Source organism: Balaenoptera musculus, chromosome 14 (assembly GCF_009873245.2).
Source record: "Balaenoptera musculus isolate JJ_BM4_2016_0621 chromosome 14, mBalMus1.pri.v3, whole genome shotgun sequence".
NCBI lineage: Eukaryota > Metazoa > Chordata > Mammalia > Artiodactyla > Balaenopteridae > Balaenoptera > Balaenoptera musculus.
The window spans coordinates 520,717-537,820 of NC_045798.1; the positions used below are offsets into that span (position 1 = coordinate 520,717).

Below are 17,104 nucleotides of genomic sequence, written 5' to 3' on the forward strand. Positions count from 1 at the left end.
TTATTTATTTATTTTTTCTGGCTGCGTTGGGTCTTCCTTGCTGTGTGCATACTTTCTCTAGTTGCGGCGAGAGGGGGCTACTCTTCGTTGCGGTGCGTGGGCTTCTCATTGCGTTGGCTTTTCTTGTTGCGGAGCATGGGGTCTAGGCACGCGGGCTTCCATAGTTGTGGCTCGCAGGTTCTAGAGCACAGCCTTAGTAGTTGTGGCGCACGGGCTTTGTTGCTCCACGGCATGTGGGAACTTCCCGGACCAGGGCTTGAACCCTTGTCCCCTGCATTGGCAGGCGGATTCTTAACCACTGCACCACTAGGGAAGCCCCTAATAACAGTTTTAATTCCTGTTCTGCTCGTTATTACGTCTCTGTCAGCTCTGATTTGTCTTCAGTTGGTAAATTCTTCTCCTTATTATGTGTTGTGTTTCTCTGCTTCTTTGCACACCTGGTGATATAGGATGGGATGCCAGACATTAAGAATCTTGGCTTGTCCGTTGGGTGCTTTTGCATTCCTGTAAATATTCTTGAGCTTTATGTTGTTACTTGGAAAGAGTTTGATCCTTTGGGGCGTTTTTTGAGATGTATAGGCAGAGCCAGAGCAGTGTTTAGTCTAGGGCTCATTATTCCCACTGTTGAAGCAAGACTTTGTGAGCACAGCTGCACTTGCCTCTGAGTTACGAGGTTCTGACAGCGGCGGGAAGCAAGCACCCCAGGCCTGGTGTGGTTTTCTCACACTTGTGTGTGATCCATGCTCTGCTGAATGCGGGGTTCTCTCTGCGCCGCTCTCGCCTCTCATCCCCTCAACACTGGTCCCTGTTTCCCCTCCTGGCTAGATGCAGACGTCTCCTTAGTATTATGTTTATCGTTTTCCCTAGAAAGTTTGAGGGATGATAAAATGTGAATCTACTTTATATCCGTTTTTAAGTAAGTAGAGGGTTAAACATAATAAAAGAAGGAAAGTGGGGAAAAAGGGGAAGACTATTGATTTCATTTAAGCAATTTCTGTTTTGCTTTTTTTAGCATCCATTCTAAAGAGATCTTCCATTCTTTGACAATTTCTTTCTCTCGATGCTGGGAATTTCTTCTCTGGATGGATCCCTCTAACTATGGTGGAATCAAAGGAAATGTTCCATCTAGTATTCACTGTGGACAGGTAAGAGGTAACCAGTCTTAGAGAGCAGAGGTTGGAATCTGAAGCAACTTTAGGGGTCCACATTGGCCCCTTCAGTGCACACTTGGGGGTCACAGGCCGAGTGCCAGGCACGGTTCTAGGTGCCAGGCCCCGGTCATGTAGTCCTTGCTCTCATGGAGTCTGTGAGGGCAAAGATCACGAACAAGCAAGCAAGTAGATGTAGACGCCAGTGTCAGCAATGGTGAGGGCTCGGAGAAAACAAAAAGCAGGGTAGAGATAGAGAGTGAGCCACGGGGTCGGGGCCGATTTGGATGGGGAGGTCGAGGAGTCCTCTGAGGGGGTGACGGAACTGCAGTGTAAGGCTGCCGTGAGTTACGGGACAGGCAGAGACAGTGGTCACAGGTGTGGGCAGAGAGCTGGCTGGGGCCAGGCCACTTGGGCCCGAGGGCTGCAATGGACACTTGGCTTTTAGTGACGGGGAGATTCTGAGTGGGGGAGTGTCAGGGCCTGACTTCCACTTGGATCCTGAGTGGACCGAGGATGTGGGGCAGGGTGGAGTCAGGGAGAAGGACTCTGGTGGGCACTGCAGGTGGAGTGGACGGGCCAGCGGAATGAATGTGGGGTGACGCCCGGGGGCACAGGGGTGGGCGATGTCTGGGCGAGTAGGTTGTGTGTGGGCCTGTGCTTGGGTGTGTGAGCCCCGATGGACGGGGCAGGAGAGCGAGTGTGGGGAGAGGGGAGCTGTGCTTGGCTGTGGCATCTGGTGTTTGCCGAGCCCGCCGTTTGCTTGACGTACACAAGGTGGAGATGCAGAGGTCGGGTGGTGGCAGGGGCGTCTGGGGAGGGGCTGGGGGTGGGAACTTGGGGTCATCCCAGCTGCTGAGAACACCTGGGGGTGAGTGTGGGTTGAGAGGCCTGAGTCCCCCCAGGGCAGGTCCCCATGGAGGAAGCCGCCAGTGGGTAGGGGAACTGGGGGATGGGGCCTCAGGTTTCAAAGGGAGAGCGGCCCCAGAAGGAAGGAGCCGTGCTGCTGGGAGCAGATAGGAAACAGAGGCTGCCCTTGGTGCTGGGGTTGGGAGGGCCACTGAGACCACGATGGGAGACAAGGAAGTGCAGGCCATGTAGACGAATCAAGGGAAGGCAGTGGTGGCTGGTGCTCTGAAGGATGGCGGCCGTCAGAGCTCAGATGGTGAACATTCTGCCCTCCTGGGAGGTGGGAGTTGAATAATTTTAAAGTGAATCCTCTGAAAGAGCAAACGAGAGTAGCAGTCAGCTGTGTACTGAGTGCTTCTGTGCACCAGGCACGTTCCATAAATGACCTTATTCTTAAAGCCGTCCTGCAGGAATCTCACCTGGGCTCAGGGGGTGAACAGGGCACCCACCGGGCGGTGCTGCTGTGCGCAGACGTGACTGGGGTTGTCTCTGTGTCCCAGCAAGACTCCCCCGAAGAGGGCAGAGCGGAGGGGGAGGAGTCTGAGGAGGAGCCTGAGGAGGGAGAGGAGGAGGGAGGCGCACAGGAGCTGGATGTCGAGGACCTGCTGGAAAACAACTGGAACATCCTGCAGTTCCTGCCGCAGGCAGCCTCCTGCCAGAGCTACTTCCTCATGATCGTTTCAGGTGAGTCGTCCACACTCGCCATAGTGTCTGAGCCACGCAGTGGGAATAACGTGGCCCTGGTGGGAGCACGCCCAGAGTCGGGGGCCCCTGAGGGGCGCCCTGGCTGCCCAGCACTGTGAGAGGCGGAGAGGAGACCCTCGGCCCCTCGCAGAACCTCACCGTGAGGAAGGCTGCCCTCCCCGGGGCGTCACGAAGGCTTCATGGCCCTGCCCCCGAGGTTTGTGCATGTGCACATATAGTGATCAAGGTAAACCCCAAGTAGAAAAGCTTAGACACTTCGTGAATCGACTGTCCCACTGGCTGGTCCTTGAGGCTCAACTTATGGTGTAAGAAACTCCTGTATTTCATTTGGGTCTAAAGGTTTAGTGTTAGTAACACAACATTGTATATCAACTATACTCCAACAAAAGCTTTTTAAAAGAAAAAAAAAAAGGTTTAGTGTTACAAATCAAGTTATTTAGCTTGATGTGTAAACGAAGTGTGTACATTAAACACCCGTTATAATTCAGAGCTAATCATTAGAGCAGTTGATGAAGAGCATCATAAATTAAATTCTCAGCAGGCGCATAGACATAGATATAGGTGCACCCATGTATATAGCGACAGAGGTAGTTCCGTTGTGGTTATTTTATATTTATATTTTATATTTATATTTTGTCGACTTGTCTTTGAGCCCTTCGCTTTGTTAAGTTCTCTTCTGGAATATGTGGGCCTGGTGGAGCCTTTGGAGAAGCGTGCTGTGCCTGGGGGTCGAGGCGAGCCCTCTGTCTCGCCGTCCAGTGTGAAGGCTGACGCGTGTTGCCTGAGCTTGGGCGTCAGCGAACGCCCTGCTTGTCCCCATCTCTCTGATTGACTTTGGCTCATCTTAGTGCAGCAAATAGAATCATCGCTAATAATGACATTTCAGCCAGTCTGGGCGGCAGTGTGACTAGCCACAGGGTGCCCCCGGATTCTGGGATGTTGGCGGCAGTGCCGACGCTCGGGGCCAGTGGCCTGAGCCTGCCCTCTCTCTGCAGCGTACATCGTGGCCGTGTACCACAGCATGAAGGAGGAGCTGAGGCGCGGCGCCCCGGGCAGCACCCCTGTGAGGAGGAGGGGGGCCAGCCAGCTCTCCCAGGAGGCCCAGGGGGAGGCCGGAGCCCTTCCCGGTGAGCGCCCTTGCCGCGGGAGGCCACCACTGTGTGCTCCTCAGGGGTCCTTCCCTCGGTGTCCCTGTCGCCGTGCGAAATAGGGAGCAGGCATCGTGTCGCTTCTCTTCCCAGGGATGATCACCTTCTCACAAGATTATGTGGCGAATGAACTCACTCAGAACTTCTTCACCATCACACAGAAGATCCAGAAGAAAGTCACAGGCTCTCGGAACTCGACTGAGCTCTCAGAAATGTTTCCTGTCCTCCCCGGTTCTCACCTGCTGCTCAATAACCCTGCTCTGGAGTTCATCAAATATGTGTGCAAGGTGAGGACACCCCCTTTGACTTGTGTGCAGGTCACTCCTTTCTTCCAGAAACACCCACTGCACCCACTCCATGCAGCCGCTGTGGGAAAGACCTCTGTCCTCACTCCACTGAGGGGGCACGAGTCAGTGAGGGACAGGTGAGCTCAGAGAGCACAGGTGCCTGAGAGGTGGGCTCAGGGGCGGGGCAGGTGAGGAAGGCCCTCTGATGGGGCCTGGGGCTGAGAATGAGACCACTGGGGTAAGAGGGTCTGGCCGTGGGCAGAGGGGATGCAGAGACCCTGGGGAGGGGTGACCTGGCGGTGCTGGTGAAGGGTGAGTAGTGGATTGGCAGGTGCTCATGAGTCCCGTGGGGCTGCTGGGCCCGACTAGGAGCTGGAAAGGGCTCCCAAAACGTCCGGGCTGCTGTGCAACCTAAGAGGAGAGCTTGATCGGACGCTAAATGCCTTTCTGGGAAAGGCAGGCTGCATCAAACGATGGCATAATATTACCGGATGAGGACCCAGCCGGCGTCATCCCTTACGGAGCATTTTACTGTCCATTAAGTTACCTCCCAGCAAATCACAGTTTCACAGTGATCAAATGATTTCTGATTGTGGTGAAGAAATGGTTTAGTGTACCATTTTAATTCCTTGGTAGACTTCAGAATTTTTAAGTTTTATTTTTATTGAAGTATAATTTACAGGGACTTCCCTGGTGGTCCAGTGGCTAAGACTCTGCCCTCCCAGTGCAGGGGGCCGGGATTCAGTGCCTGGTCAGGGAACTAGATCCCACGTGCCACAACTAAGACCTGGCGCAGCCAAGTAAAGAAATAAATACATATTTAAAAGAACAAGTATAATTTACATACAGGAAAATTCACCATTTTAGTGTGCATTCCGTGAGGTACCCAATCACGCATTCAGGGTACAGAACCAGAGTCCCCCACCCCTGGCACGCTCTGATCTGTCTGTCCCTATGTTTATTTACTTTTTGAAAGTTGCATGCAGTAAAAGTCACTCTCCGTGCAGTGCAGTCGTTCGAGTTTTCACAGATGGATAGGGCTGGCCATCAGCAGCCAGGTACAAAACGGTCACCACCCTGGAGAGCTCCCCCGTGCTTCCCCTCGGGCTCAACTCCTCTCGCCTGCACCCCTGGAACCGCCAATCTGTCTTCTGTCCCTGTGTTGTGACCTCTTCCAGAATGTCACACGAGTGGGATGGTTGGTTATGTAGCCTTTTAGGTCTGACTTCCTTCGGTCAGCAAAGTGCCCCTGGGGCTCCTCCATGGCGTTGCTTGTCTCAGTGCTTCGTTCCTTTCCATCGCTGAGTCTTGCTCCCTGGTTGTGTGGGAGAACCGCAGTTCCCCGGTTGAAGGACATTCAGGTGGTTTTCACGTTTTTGGTGACTGTTGGTAAAGCTGCTGTAAACATTCTCATAGAGAAGGTTTTGGGTGAACATAAGTTTCATTTCTCTTGGTGGAAACCTAGCAGGGGACTGGCTGTGTCATGTCGCGCTTGTTTCTGAAGTGGCCCCGTTTTGCATCCTCGTCAGCGGTGTCGAGCTACGGTCCAGCTGCTCCGCAACCCGCTAGAGCTTGGTGGTGTTGATTTTCAAGATTTTATCTGTCCAGATAGGTGTGTCGTGGTATATCATTATGGTTTTAACTTGCATTTCCCTAATGCTAATGATGTGGAGATTTTATTCATGTGCTTGTTTACTCTCCATGTGTTTCTGGTGAAATGTCCAGATCTTTTGCCCATTATTAAAAATTGTTTCTTTTTAAAATAATTTTTATTGGAGTATAGTTGATTTACAATGCTGTGTTAGTTTCAGGTGTACAGCAAAGTGAATCAGGGTTGTTTTTCTTTTTTTTTTTTTTAAATATATTTGTTTATTTGTATTTTTATCTTATAAATTTATATTTATTTATATTTGGCTGCTTTGCATCTTCGTTGCTGCGCACGGGCTTTCTCTAGTTGCGGCAAGTGGGGGCTACGCTTCGATGCGGTGCACGGGCTTCTCATTGCGGTGGCTTCTCTTGTTGCCGAGCACGGGTTCTAGGTGCGTGGGCTTCATTAGTTGCAGCACGCGGGCTCAGTAGTTGTGGCTCACAGGCTTAGTTGCTCCGCGGCATGTGGGATCTTCCCGGGCCAGGGCTCGAACCCGTGTCGCCTGCATTGGCAGGCAGATTCTTAACCACTGCACCACCAGGGAAGTCCCAGGGTTGTTTTTCTTATTGTTGAGTTTTGAGGGTTCTTCATATATTCCGTATATAAGTCCTTTATCAGATCTGTGATTTCCAAGTATTTCCTCCCAGAATTTGGCTTGCCTTTTCAAAATTCCATTTTTTAATGAGCAGAGGATCTTAACTTTTATCTAATTTGTCACTTTTTAAGGGTTGAGCTTTTGGTGTCATATCTGAGAAATCTTTGCTTTAACCAAGGTCACAAAGTTTTTCTCTTATGTTTCCTTCTACAAGTTTTATAGTTTTAGGTTTTATATTTAGTCTGTGATTCATTTTGAGTTAATTTTTGTGCAATGTGCATGTTATAAATTGAGGTTCATATTCTGCATAAACATATCCAGTTATTCCAGCATTATTTGTTGAAAAAATTAGCCTTTCTCCATTTAAATATGTTTGTGCTTTTTTCAAAACTTAACTGGCCATATATATGTGTGTGGGTCTGTTTCTGGGTCTCCATCAATCTGAATATCTATCTGTTCTCCAATACCACACTGTCTAAATTTCTGTAACTTTATCAATAAGTCTTGAAACCAGGTAGTGTGAATGCTTTAACTTTATTCTTCTTTTTCAAAATTATTTTGACTATTTTAGTTCCTTTGCCTTTCCTTATAAATTTCAAATCAGCATATCAATTTCTACCAAAAAAAAAAATCCTCTTGGATTGTTGATTGGAGTTGTTTGGAGTCTATGGATTAATTTAGGGAGAATTGATATCTTAATGTTGAGGCTTCCAATCCATGAACCACTATATCTTTCCATTTACTTAAGTTGTCTTTGATTTCTTTCATCAGTGTTTTTGGGTCTTTCAGCATAAAAATAGTGCACATATTTGCACCTCAGGTTTTTATGGTTTGGGTGCTATTGTAATGGCACTGATTTCTTTTTTTTTTTTAATTTGGCTGCGCCGGGTCTTAGTTGCAGCACGCCGGATCTTCATTGCTGCGTGCGGGATCTTTAGTTGCAGCATGCAGGATCTAGTTCCCTGACCAGGGATCGAACCTGCGCCCCCTGCATCAGAGGCATGGAGTCTTAACCACTGCACCACCAGGGAAGTCCCATCCTGAGAGTTTTAATCATGAATGGATGTTGAATTTTGTTAAGGGCTTTTTCTGCGTCAATTGAGATGATCATATTGGTTTTATTCATTAGTCTCGATATGGTGAATTACACTGATTTTCAAATGTTGATCCAGCCTTGCATTCCTGGGGTAAATCCCACTTGGTCGTGATATCAGTGGGTTCAATTTGCCGGTATTTTGCTGAGGATATTTGAGTCTGTGTGCGTGACAGTTTTTTACTGTAGTTGTCTTGTACTGTCTTTGTCTGGTGTTGGTATCAGGGTGATACTGGCCTCACAAGATGAGTTAGGAGTGTTCTTCCTCTTGTGTTTTCTGGAAGATACTGTGTAGAATCAGCATTACTTCTTCCTTAATGTTTTGGTAAATTCACTTTCATTTTTTTCTGTCTCTTAATTACATCCAGTGTTCTCCCTATGCAAAAGACATGTATAATGTATATATTTTAAACAATACTGCCCAGTAGGCTGTCGATCCTCGTTATAAATGCGCTTGCAAATCCACCCACTTTGTTTCAGATCGACCATAAACGCTCCTCCCAGAGAAGTCTTCTAAGTGGTGTTTGGTTCTGTGCTCTTGGCATTGTGCTAGGACAGGAGCTGTAGGGCTGGGAGAGGCCAGTGAAACATGCCAGTGCTGTCTCCTCTTGTTCACAGATGGGGGGTTAACAAGTCTCCTGTGGCTCTGCAGGAGCGACTTGCAGTGCCAGCACTGCGGGCACTGACACACACGTGTGCTGCAGAGGCGTTTCTCGGCTGGCCTGGGAGCCCCTGTACCGTGGAAGGTTGAAGTCAACCTCTTTGCAGTGAGACTGTAGAGCTCTGGTAGACTTAGGACTGCCTGTCATTGAGGAAGAAGGAGCCAGTAAGGAGAACACGTAGAGCACACTTCGGTGTGTCCCAGAGTTCCCCGGAGCTGACAGAGACCACAAGGCCTGGGGGCAGGGCCTCCACTCCACTCTTATGGCCCCGAGTCGGGGAATCACTGATGTACAGGAGGCAGGAAGAGTTGAGATGACGCTGAGAAACAGTAGCTTAGAGAGTTGGCTGCAGGGTTTTCTGGTCCAAACAGCAGCAGGGAGGCCCCGGGAGCTGTCCCTGACGTGGGCTCTGTTCTCTGCAGGTCCTGTCTCTGGACACGAACATCACAAACCAGGTGAACAAGCTAAACCGAGACCTGCTTCGCCTGGTAGATGTCGGCGAGTTCTCGGAGGAGGCCCAGTTCCGAGACCCCTGCCGCTCCTACGTGCTCCCTGAGGTCATCTGCCGCAGCTGTAACTTCTGCCGGGACCTGGACCTGTGCAAAGACCCCTCCTTCTCTCAGGTGGGCCAGCTCCGTCAGGCCCCTTGCTGGTAAAGTCAGAATATCCAGGTGTCAGTGGATCAGGGGGTCCTGCAGTACCCCCTCCCAAGTGACCCCAGTCTCCACCTTTTCTGGGTTACACCTCCTGGGCCCCCAGCTAGCTTTGGTGTGAATTAGAAACAAACACCCTTTTTCAAGCCACTCAGCTGCCACATGCCAGAACCTTGTCCTGGTAAACACGTAAGTGAAGACAGTGGTGATGTGAGTGTGCCCTGGAGCTGTGAGCAAGCGGTACCACAGTTCTCACCACGAGCTCTTCTCTTTCCATCCCTTCTCAGTACTGGGGCTGAGGAAGGTGACCTGGTCCCTTTCCTTCTCTGCCTAGGATGGGTCTGTGCTGCCTCAGTGGCTCTGCTCCAACTGTCAGGTAGCCTACGACTCGTCAGTCATTGAGATGGCCCTGGTGGAAGCCCTGCAGAAGAAACTGATGGCCTTCACCCTGCAGGACCTGGTGAGCAGCGGGGCCTGGTGCTGGGGCTTTTTTGCACCCAGCCCGACCGCCCCTCCAGTTGGTGGAGGGTCTGTTGATAAGCAGTTTTCACCCACGGGAAACTAGAGGTGTACACAGGTCTCAACGTCGTTACCTGGTCCTCCAAGGTAACCACCTCTTGGGTCAGGCCTTGTCCATGAGCCCAGGTGACTCATTCATTTCTACAGCATCTGTTGGGCACCTACAGGGGCCAAGTGCTGGCTTCATGGACCTTTTTTATTCTAGTGGAGGGAGATGGACAACTAAGTGATGGTAAGAGTAAAGGGAACCAACAGGCAGTGTGTGAGCAAAAGAGGGACGCTTTCAGCATTAGGTGGAGGAGTGGTCTCACCAAGAGGGAACATCTCACCAAGACCCGAGGAAGGTGTTGGGGTCCAGGCAGGGAACAGCTGGTGCCTGGTGTGATGGATGGGGGAGCCCCAGACTCAAGAGTCAAGGGTAGGGTGTCCACAGGGAGGGTGTTGAGAAGCAGTTGGCATGTGTGGATAAAGCCCATTATCAAGTCTCAGACTTTATTCAGAATTGAGGTGAAGGCCATGGGGGAGGGAAGCCTGTCCGGTGCCAGGTGGCCGGCCAGCCCTGGCCTGGGCCGGGGGGGCTCCTGACTGGGGCTGCTTCTCATCGCAGGTCTGCCTGAAGTGCCAGGGCGTGAAGGAGACCAACATGGCCGTGTACTGTAGCTGTGCCGGGGCCTTCTCCCTCACCATCCACACCAAGGTGGGGCCTCCCGTGGACAGCCAGCCCTGCTGCCCCTCGGCCATTGGCCCTTTCTGGGTCTCGGCCTTGCGTCCCTGTGCCTCCTCTGGGACTAGTTCTCACTGTGACTGGTCATTCCTGTAGGTCTTCATGGAGCAGATCAGAATCTTCCGGAACATTGCCCAGCACTATGGCATGTCGTACCTCATGGAGACCCTGGAGTGGCTGCTGCAGCAGAACCCCCAGCTGGGCCATTAGCAAGCTGGGCAGCGTCCCCATTCTCTGCTATGACTACCCACATCCGAGACGGGCACCCAGGAAGACGATCCTCAGGGAGCTTTCAGGGAGCAGGTCATGCGGCCCAGAAGAAGCGTGAACCAGCCAGAGCAAGAAGTGGCTCCACCTCCAGGTTCCCTGGGGCCCCCAGCCTCGGTCAGGGCAGCCCTCTCTAGGCCCAAGAAGCATCTCCAGCGAGGGGCCCCAGGGCTGCTTTCTCGCTGGATGAACACCCCTCTGCTGCTGCACGGCCCTCCCTGCAGCCCCAGCCCTTCCTGCCCACTCCTCTGCTGCCCTGAGGCCTTCTGTTTGAGCCGAGCCCCTGAGGGTGGCTGGAAGCCAGAGGCAGGGCGAGGGGTGCCTGAGTGGGGGTCTGCAGCCCCAGCTCTCCAGTCCCTTGCCTCCGGGAGAGGTGCTGTCCTACGGTCCATGCCAGCGGCATGCGGGCCGCATCCAGGGGACCCTGGCTGAACCCGTGGCGACCTGGGCGTCTCTCACACAGAGTTCTGGGGCTTGGGCCCCTCTGTCTGTGGAGATTCCCGGTCAGAGCAGGCTTTGCCGGAGTGTCCGTATCATGGCGTAGTCACCTCATCGGCAGCAGTGAGACTGGGCTGGGGGCGGGAAGGCTGAGGAAGGGGAGGGTCTCAGGCTGGGGCTCAGCCGCAGCGGGGCCTGGCACCTCTCTCTCTGAATCTGCCTGTGCTGTGAGGGGGGCCACTGCAGCAGGAGGCCTGGGGGCCCCGGGGAGGGAGGAGGCACACCATTATCGCGGACTTTGACATCATATGTTAGCACCTGGATTCTAGAAAAATATTTCTTCACATGCAAGACTAGGTTCTTTCCTTCAGGTCTGAGGAGTGGTTGGGAGAGGATGGAGAAAAGGGCAACAGCAATTTTATCGGGATTGAGGCAGTTCTGTTCTTGCTTCTCAGCCTCAGGGATCAGTACAAGACCTGTGACCCCAAGGCAGAGAGGGTCCTTGGGCTGTGCCCCCTTTAAAATGCGACACTCACCACCAGCTTGTTCAGGGCCCTGTTGCTGCACAGAGATGTGGGCCGTGCTGTTTTCTCCTCCCGGGTGGGGCTGAAAGAGGAGAATGGGCCAGGCTGGGGAACCCTTTGCTGAGCATGAGTTCTCCCTCCGTTCTGCTAGCAGCCCCAGAACATAAGACCAACTCCGTGCACCTCATTTCTAACTAAATGCAACTGGAAGCAAAAGAAAACCAGCCAAATTGGTGAGGACACAAACATGTTAAAAGTGAATCATAGACTCAGAAACCCCAAACGGGTGGACAGTGGGGGGCCCCACTGTTGGCTCTGGAGCCTGGTTTAAATTTGTCCTGGTTACCTCAATTTACACTTTGGATTTTCGTTTTAATTTTACACTTTGACATTTCCTACAATTTTCACTGTGTGTATGTTTGTGCGCTGCGCCTGGGTCTCTGGAAGGAAGGAAAGAAGACTAAGTAATTGACGTCTGTCTGTCTGGGTTTGTTGGCCCCTGGGTACTGCCCACCAGGCGCATCCAGGCCCAGCGACTGCAAGAAACCTGACTCGGCTTGGAAGGGGATGGAGCCTCTCAGCCCCCAGATGGAGATCAAATCAAATTAGGGCCGAGTTGGGGAGGAGGAGGGCTAACTGTGCTTCCTGGAAGCAGAGCCGGAGAAGTCCCAGGGGAGCACGGAGGAGCGAGGAGGTGGGGCTGCGTGCCTCACCCCCCAACACTGTGTTCCCTGCAGCGGGGCCGGCTTAGTTGGCTGGGGGCATCTGGGGCGGTGGAGGTCCCAGGGTCACTCTTATGCTTGGAGATGGGAAACCTGAGCCCCTGGCCCTGGTTCTTGAGCTGCAGCCCAGCTCCAACTGGAAAAGCTGGTTTCTCTAAAACTAGAGCTGGATGTCTATGAGCCAGACACTCAGGATGTCACAGGCATTTGAGTGACCCAGGGAGCTGACGAGCATAGGAGAATCTGCAGGGGTGCTGGGTGGGGGCTTCTCAAGGGTTTGTGGCTCCAGTGAGTGGTGCTGGCCTCGTTGGCAGGTGGGGAGGCCAGCTCTGACTTTGGGAGTGATGGGGTCACAGGTGAAAGGATCTGTGGGAGGGACTATGCCTCCTCAGGTCTGTGCACCATCATAGCCGTTGCTGGGGAAACCGCCCAACCAGGTCCTAGTGTCCTCAGAGCAGGGCGTGGCCAGGCAGAGCTGCTAAGTGGAATGACCACTGTAGCATCCAAGGCCGGAACCAGATTACCCGTAGGCCTGATCCAGCTAGCGCCGGCTTCCCACACTCCTCCGACCTCGTCCTGCCCTGTCCACCCCTGTTCCCCAGCACCGAATTCCTTCCTCCACCCCAATCCCCATTTGAAATAGAGCCTCAGGGCCTGGGTGGGCATTTTGGTGTCAGCCTAAGCTCTCGTTTTCCTTGGGTACAACTCTCATCGCCTCCCTCCTGGCTTTCTTCCTCTTTGAGAGGTTTGGGGTCTGGGATGAGCCTTTTCCTATATTTTGAGGTTTGGGGCCCGGGATGAGCCCTGCAGGAAGCTGGTAAATGCACTACCTGAAGGACATGCTGGGATGAGTCTAGGGGTCCTCGTGCGCTCTCAGCCTGTGTGTCCCCCACCTCCACTGGCCCCCAGGTCAGACATGACTGTAGCCTGGCTGGATGTGGGGGCAGCAGACGCGTCCACACACTCTGCACCCAGGCTGGCTAGAGGGGCGATACGGAGGGCCAAGCACACCACAAGAGAGACCCCGTGCGCAAAGACCTGCCATTGCGTGTTTGTCTTAGAGCCTGAAAGTGCTTTTCCCCAAAGACGAGGCCAGGAGGTTCTGGTCACAGGTTTATTGGACTTGGATGTGTGATTTCCTGGCTATAAGGTGAGCGGAGGGTCTGGGTAGGGGTGGGTGGGTGGGGAGGAGCAAAGAGCCTGGGAGGAGAACAGCTAGGGAGAAGGTGGAGGTGGGGACTTGCCCCCTACAGGCCCCTGGGCAGTTGGGGGACGAGGTGGGCAGGCCGGGAGCAGGTGCCATCCCCTTCATGTCATCCCACTGCCTGGTTGCACGGGGGCCCTTTGGCTGCTGGTTTTGCAGAGACACAGTGTTGAGGTGTGTGGGCAGGGCCCAGGTCCGAGGTCCCAGCCATGCTGCCCTGGGGAGCTGGGGGCGCTCCTGGGGCCACAGACTTCAGGGGCCCCCAACAGGCCCAGGTCTTGAGTGCAGCACGACAGAAGGTGGGAGTGGGCTCAGAGCTGGGCCAAACCTCGGGCGTCCGTGAGAGCGCAGTCCTGCTGGGAAGGCTCGGAGGTGCCAAGCCCTGGCCCTGCTCCCCGCCTGGGAGCATCTACCATCTGCTCAGACGGGGCAGAAGTGGGGCAAGGCCATGTGGGGGGGACAGCCCAGGCCTGGCTCTGCCCCTCACCCTGCGGTCGGCCGGCCTGGCCTGGGTGTGCGGAGCAGGGATAGGGTGGGGGAGGGGCCTGGCCCAAAACAAGGGCCAGGGTCACGGGCCAGCTGCCTGAGGAGGGCCTGGGAGTACACACCTTGTCAAATTTCTTATGGCTGTAGACCTTGTTTTTGTTCATGAACGTTAGCAAGATCCAGTCGCACAGGAAGGAGCCCTGAGGCCAGCAAGACCAACGCGTAAGAGCCTGGCACCCGCCCCCCGTCCCACCCACCCCCCACCCCCGACCCTAGCGTGCATCCCTTACCACCCCGATGGAGGTCAGCGCTGTGGCCAGGTTAATGATGGTGGGAATCAGGCTGAACTTCCCTGCCTGGAGGCAAAGAGGCTGCCTGAGATGGTCGGGAGTGGGGCTCAAGGGAGGCGTGGGGTGTGGTAGGAGAGATTGAGGCTGGGCCAGCCCAAATCCCAGGTAGGCAAGGTGGGCTGGTTTACCTGTCCGTGCACAATGACGTCAATTCGGATCCCGTAGGCTTTGATGAGTGTGCGGGTGGTGCTACCGTTTATTTTGTAATACTTGGCGAACCTAGGGCAGAATGACCCGGAAGCACGTCAGAACCTGGGATGGAATGACCCGGGTGCAGGAGCCCTGGCCACCTGACCCTGAGGAGCATGACGGTGGGTGCACCTGTTGCCCAAATGGGGCAGCTCCAAGACTCCGCCGACAACTGGCGCCCCTGAACCTTTGGGCACCTGCCCTGTTGACTCCTGGACCTCCACGGCTAGGGCAGATGAGGACCCAGCATCCCAAGGCCAAGGTACCTGAAGTTGTAGCCAGATGAGGCTGGGACATGCTTGGGGTCGAGCCTCCGGAAGGAGTATTTGGGGTTGCACTTGGATGCCGACAGGTCCAGGTCACAGTCCCAGTTGATAATGACCCCAATTACACCGCCCTGTCCAAAAGTGGGCACAGACACAGGGTCAGGGTGGGCTCACAGAGAGGACCTTCAACAGCCCCAGGGTCCTGCTGAGGCTACGTGCGGGGTGCATACTGTGAGGCACCCAGGGCAGCTCAGGGCAGAGAGCTGGGGAAGGGGGCTAGTTGAGTGCCCTGCTTCCGAGGCACGAGGGGATGCCAGGAGTCAATAATTTAGCAGGAGCCATGCACACCCAGATGGGCCAGCCGATCGTGTTTCTCTTCCTCTGCCCGAGCAGGGCCAGGGCTGGCCAAACTGCAGAGGGACTCGGCTGTAACGAGACCCTTTGTGTGCAGGTGGGAGCCAGCACCTGGACGGACAGCTGTCCCAGCTGCTCTCCCTGGTGCCCTCACCGCGTGTGCCAGCTGCGTGAAGTTTTCCCCTGCCTGCTCCACGATGTAGCCCAGCTTGAAAATGGGGCAGTAGAGGTCAGAGACCTCATGGAACGTGCAGTGTTTCAGGTAGCCATCCTTCCGGCTCTCGATGTTGCCCCTAAAGACAAGGCCCAGCGGCATCAGATGGGAAGGGAGCAGAAGCCATGCACCCCCAAACAACACATTCCAAGAGGCAACTCCCACTCCAGCCCATCCCTTGTCACCACACGCTAATGGCTCTTACTTGGAGAACTGGAATTTGGGGTAGTGGATGCTGTTCTTGATGAGGATGGTGAAATTCGGGGCCATCTTACCGAGAAACTGGCTGAGGAGGCACAGGCTGGGTGTGTTTAGTCTCCCCTTCCCCCCGTCCCCCAGCCTCCCCCACTGCGCTGTCCCTCCCTCCCTTCTCCCCCCACACACCCCGACTCCGGTCAGTGAGGAGAAAGGAGCAAAGGAGCTTGGCCCCAGGTGGGTGGGGACAGCGGGCGTGCACACCTGACTGAGGCCCCGTCTTCCACCGGGCACCAGCCGGACACCTCGCAGGTCTTGGAGGACCCGTGGTAATAAGGCACGCAGCGCCCGGTCCGCAGGCCTGTGGGCAGACGCGCGCTCAGGTGGCAGATGCGCGCTCAGGGGCGCGGCCCGCCCCCGCCCCCAGTTGGCACACACTGACCGTTTCCCAGCATGTCCAGCTGCCCAGCCACGCAGTCTTCGTCCGAGTCGCAGGTGGCGTTGTTGACCCTCATACTCTAGGGAGGAGGCTACTTGGTCAGGGGCCCGACACCCTTTGCCCCCAGGCGCAGCGGACCAGGCAGGGCCCCTCCCTCCCGCCCCCGCTCTGCTCTCTACCCGGCCTCACCTCGGCGCAGGTTCCGAGGGTCTGGAAGGGGGTGACCTCGATCCTGGTGATGATGCTGAACACGCTGCCCCCCTGGGCTCAGAAAGAAGGGACGGTCGGCCGGCGCCGGGCAGCTCGGCCGCCGCTCGGTCCCACCCTCGGGGTGCTCGGGTTGGGGGCGGGGCCCGAGTGGCACACCTCGGGGGGTTTCACGTACTCCTCCACGTCCCACACTTTGTGCTCGGACGAGGTGATGCCCTTGACCTTGGTGATGACGGAGCTCTCGGGGCCCGTCTCGCTGTCCTGGTAGCTCTTCTGCACGACGAACACGTACCTGTGCGGACGGGCAGGGCCGGCTCTGGAGGCGACCCCGGGGCAGGCCCGGGACCCCTCCCCTGCCGAGTCAGCTCGACTCCGGCGGGATCGAGGCTGCGTCACCGCCTCTCGGGGGCCGGCCGGGTAGGCTCTGCGGCGCCCGAGGGGCCAGCCCGGCGGCCGCCGGCGCTCTCCTCGCCCCCTGCCCAGAGCGGCCCCTCCAAACAGGGACGTCCCGGCGGCGCCCTCCCCTCCCCTCCGGACCCCGCTGGGCACCCCCTGCCGCCGGGTCTCCCCCGTGCGCACCCACCACACGAAGTAGAGCAGAATGAGCAGCTGCACCGCGCGGTACACGATGCCCAGGCGCCGGTTCTTCACCACGATCACCTTGGGCGTCTCGTAGTCCCAGAACGCGGACCAGCAGCCCCGGGCCAGGCGTCGGGCCGCGGCCGTCCCCGCGGGGGGCTTGGGCTCGGCGGCCGCCATGACCCCGAGCTGCTGGGTCTGGGAAGCGGGCTGGGGGGGCGCCGGCGTGGCCGCCTCCGGGGCGTGGCCTCGCGCGCCCCGCCCTGTCCCGCCTCGACCCGCCCCAGGTCGGTCCCCGAGCCGCGGGGGCGCCGGGCGGAGACACGCAGCGCACCTGGCAGGTGTCGCCAGGTGGGGCCCCGAGCGGGCATAGTCGGGGTCGCGGCAGCCGTCGCCCCCAGCCCGCTCAGGGAGGGCGTGAAGACGGTGCAGGCCCTCGCGTCCCTTGGGAGGACACTAGACGCGGGGGGAAGACGCGGCAGAGCACCGCCCGCGTCCTCCGCGCCTCCGCCGGTGTCTGATGCGCAGCGCGCACTAAACCCGAAGAGCAATCCCTTTGAAAAATATATATGTATA

General features: G+C 55.7%; 2 protein-coding genes across 7 annotated transcripts in view; one reads left to right on the plus strand and one right to left on the minus strand.

The window, feature by feature from the left end:
* POLE (DNA polymerase epsilon, catalytic subunit) overlaps positions 1 to 11,729 on the plus strand; it is a 55,640-nt gene extending 43,911 nt beyond the window's left edge. For 3 of the 5 annotated variants that reach the window (XM_036823450.1, XM_036823451.1, XM_036823452.1), the window contains exons 42-49: positions 1,013 to 1,145; positions 2,558 to 2,741; positions 3,758 to 3,889; positions 4,004 to 4,197; positions 8,618 to 8,818; positions 9,183 to 9,308; positions 9,975 to 10,064; positions 10,188 to 11,729. In XM_036823450.1, the coding sequence (XP_036679345.1) occupies positions 1,013 to 1,145; positions 2,558 to 2,741; positions 3,758 to 3,889; positions 4,004 to 4,197; positions 8,618 to 8,818; positions 9,183 to 9,308; positions 9,975 to 10,064; positions 10,188 to 10,301 (1,174 nt within the window). In that variant the 3' untranslated portion in view covers positions 10,302 to 11,729. Of the gene's footprint in view, positions 1 to 1,012; positions 1,146 to 2,456; positions 2,742 to 3,757; positions 3,890 to 4,003; positions 4,198 to 8,617; positions 8,819 to 9,182; positions 9,309 to 9,974; positions 10,065 to 10,187 lie in introns of those variants that run through there. The other 2 variants (XM_036823453.1, XM_036823454.1) reach the window with 2 other exon arrangements.
* Positions 11,730 to 13,331: 1,602 nt separating this feature from the next.
* On the minus strand, positions 13,332 to 16,708 carry P2RX2 (purinergic receptor P2X 2). Of its 2 annotated transcripts, XM_036823311.1 has the most exons (12): positions 16,533 to 16,708; positions 16,106 to 16,241; positions 15,929 to 16,000; positions 15,743 to 15,818; positions 15,565 to 15,661; positions 15,311 to 15,391; positions 15,046 to 15,184; positions 14,538 to 14,668; positions 14,211 to 14,301; positions 14,023 to 14,088; positions 13,855 to 13,932; positions 13,332 to 13,662 (listed from the first exon to the last, which is right to left on the minus strand). In XM_036823311.1, exons 1-12 carry the CDS (start codon positions 16,706 to 16,708, stop codon positions 13,558 to 13,560), a joined length of 1,248 nt encoding a protein of 415 aa, XP_036679206.1. In that variant the 3' UTR covers positions 13,332 to 13,557. The 2 variants fall into 2 exon arrangements, with proteins under 2 accessions (XP_036679206.1, XP_036679207.1); XM_036823312.1 differs by lacking the exons at positions 13,855 to 13,932; positions 14,023 to 14,088.
* Between the last annotated feature and the right edge of the window lie 396 nt (positions 16,709 to 17,104).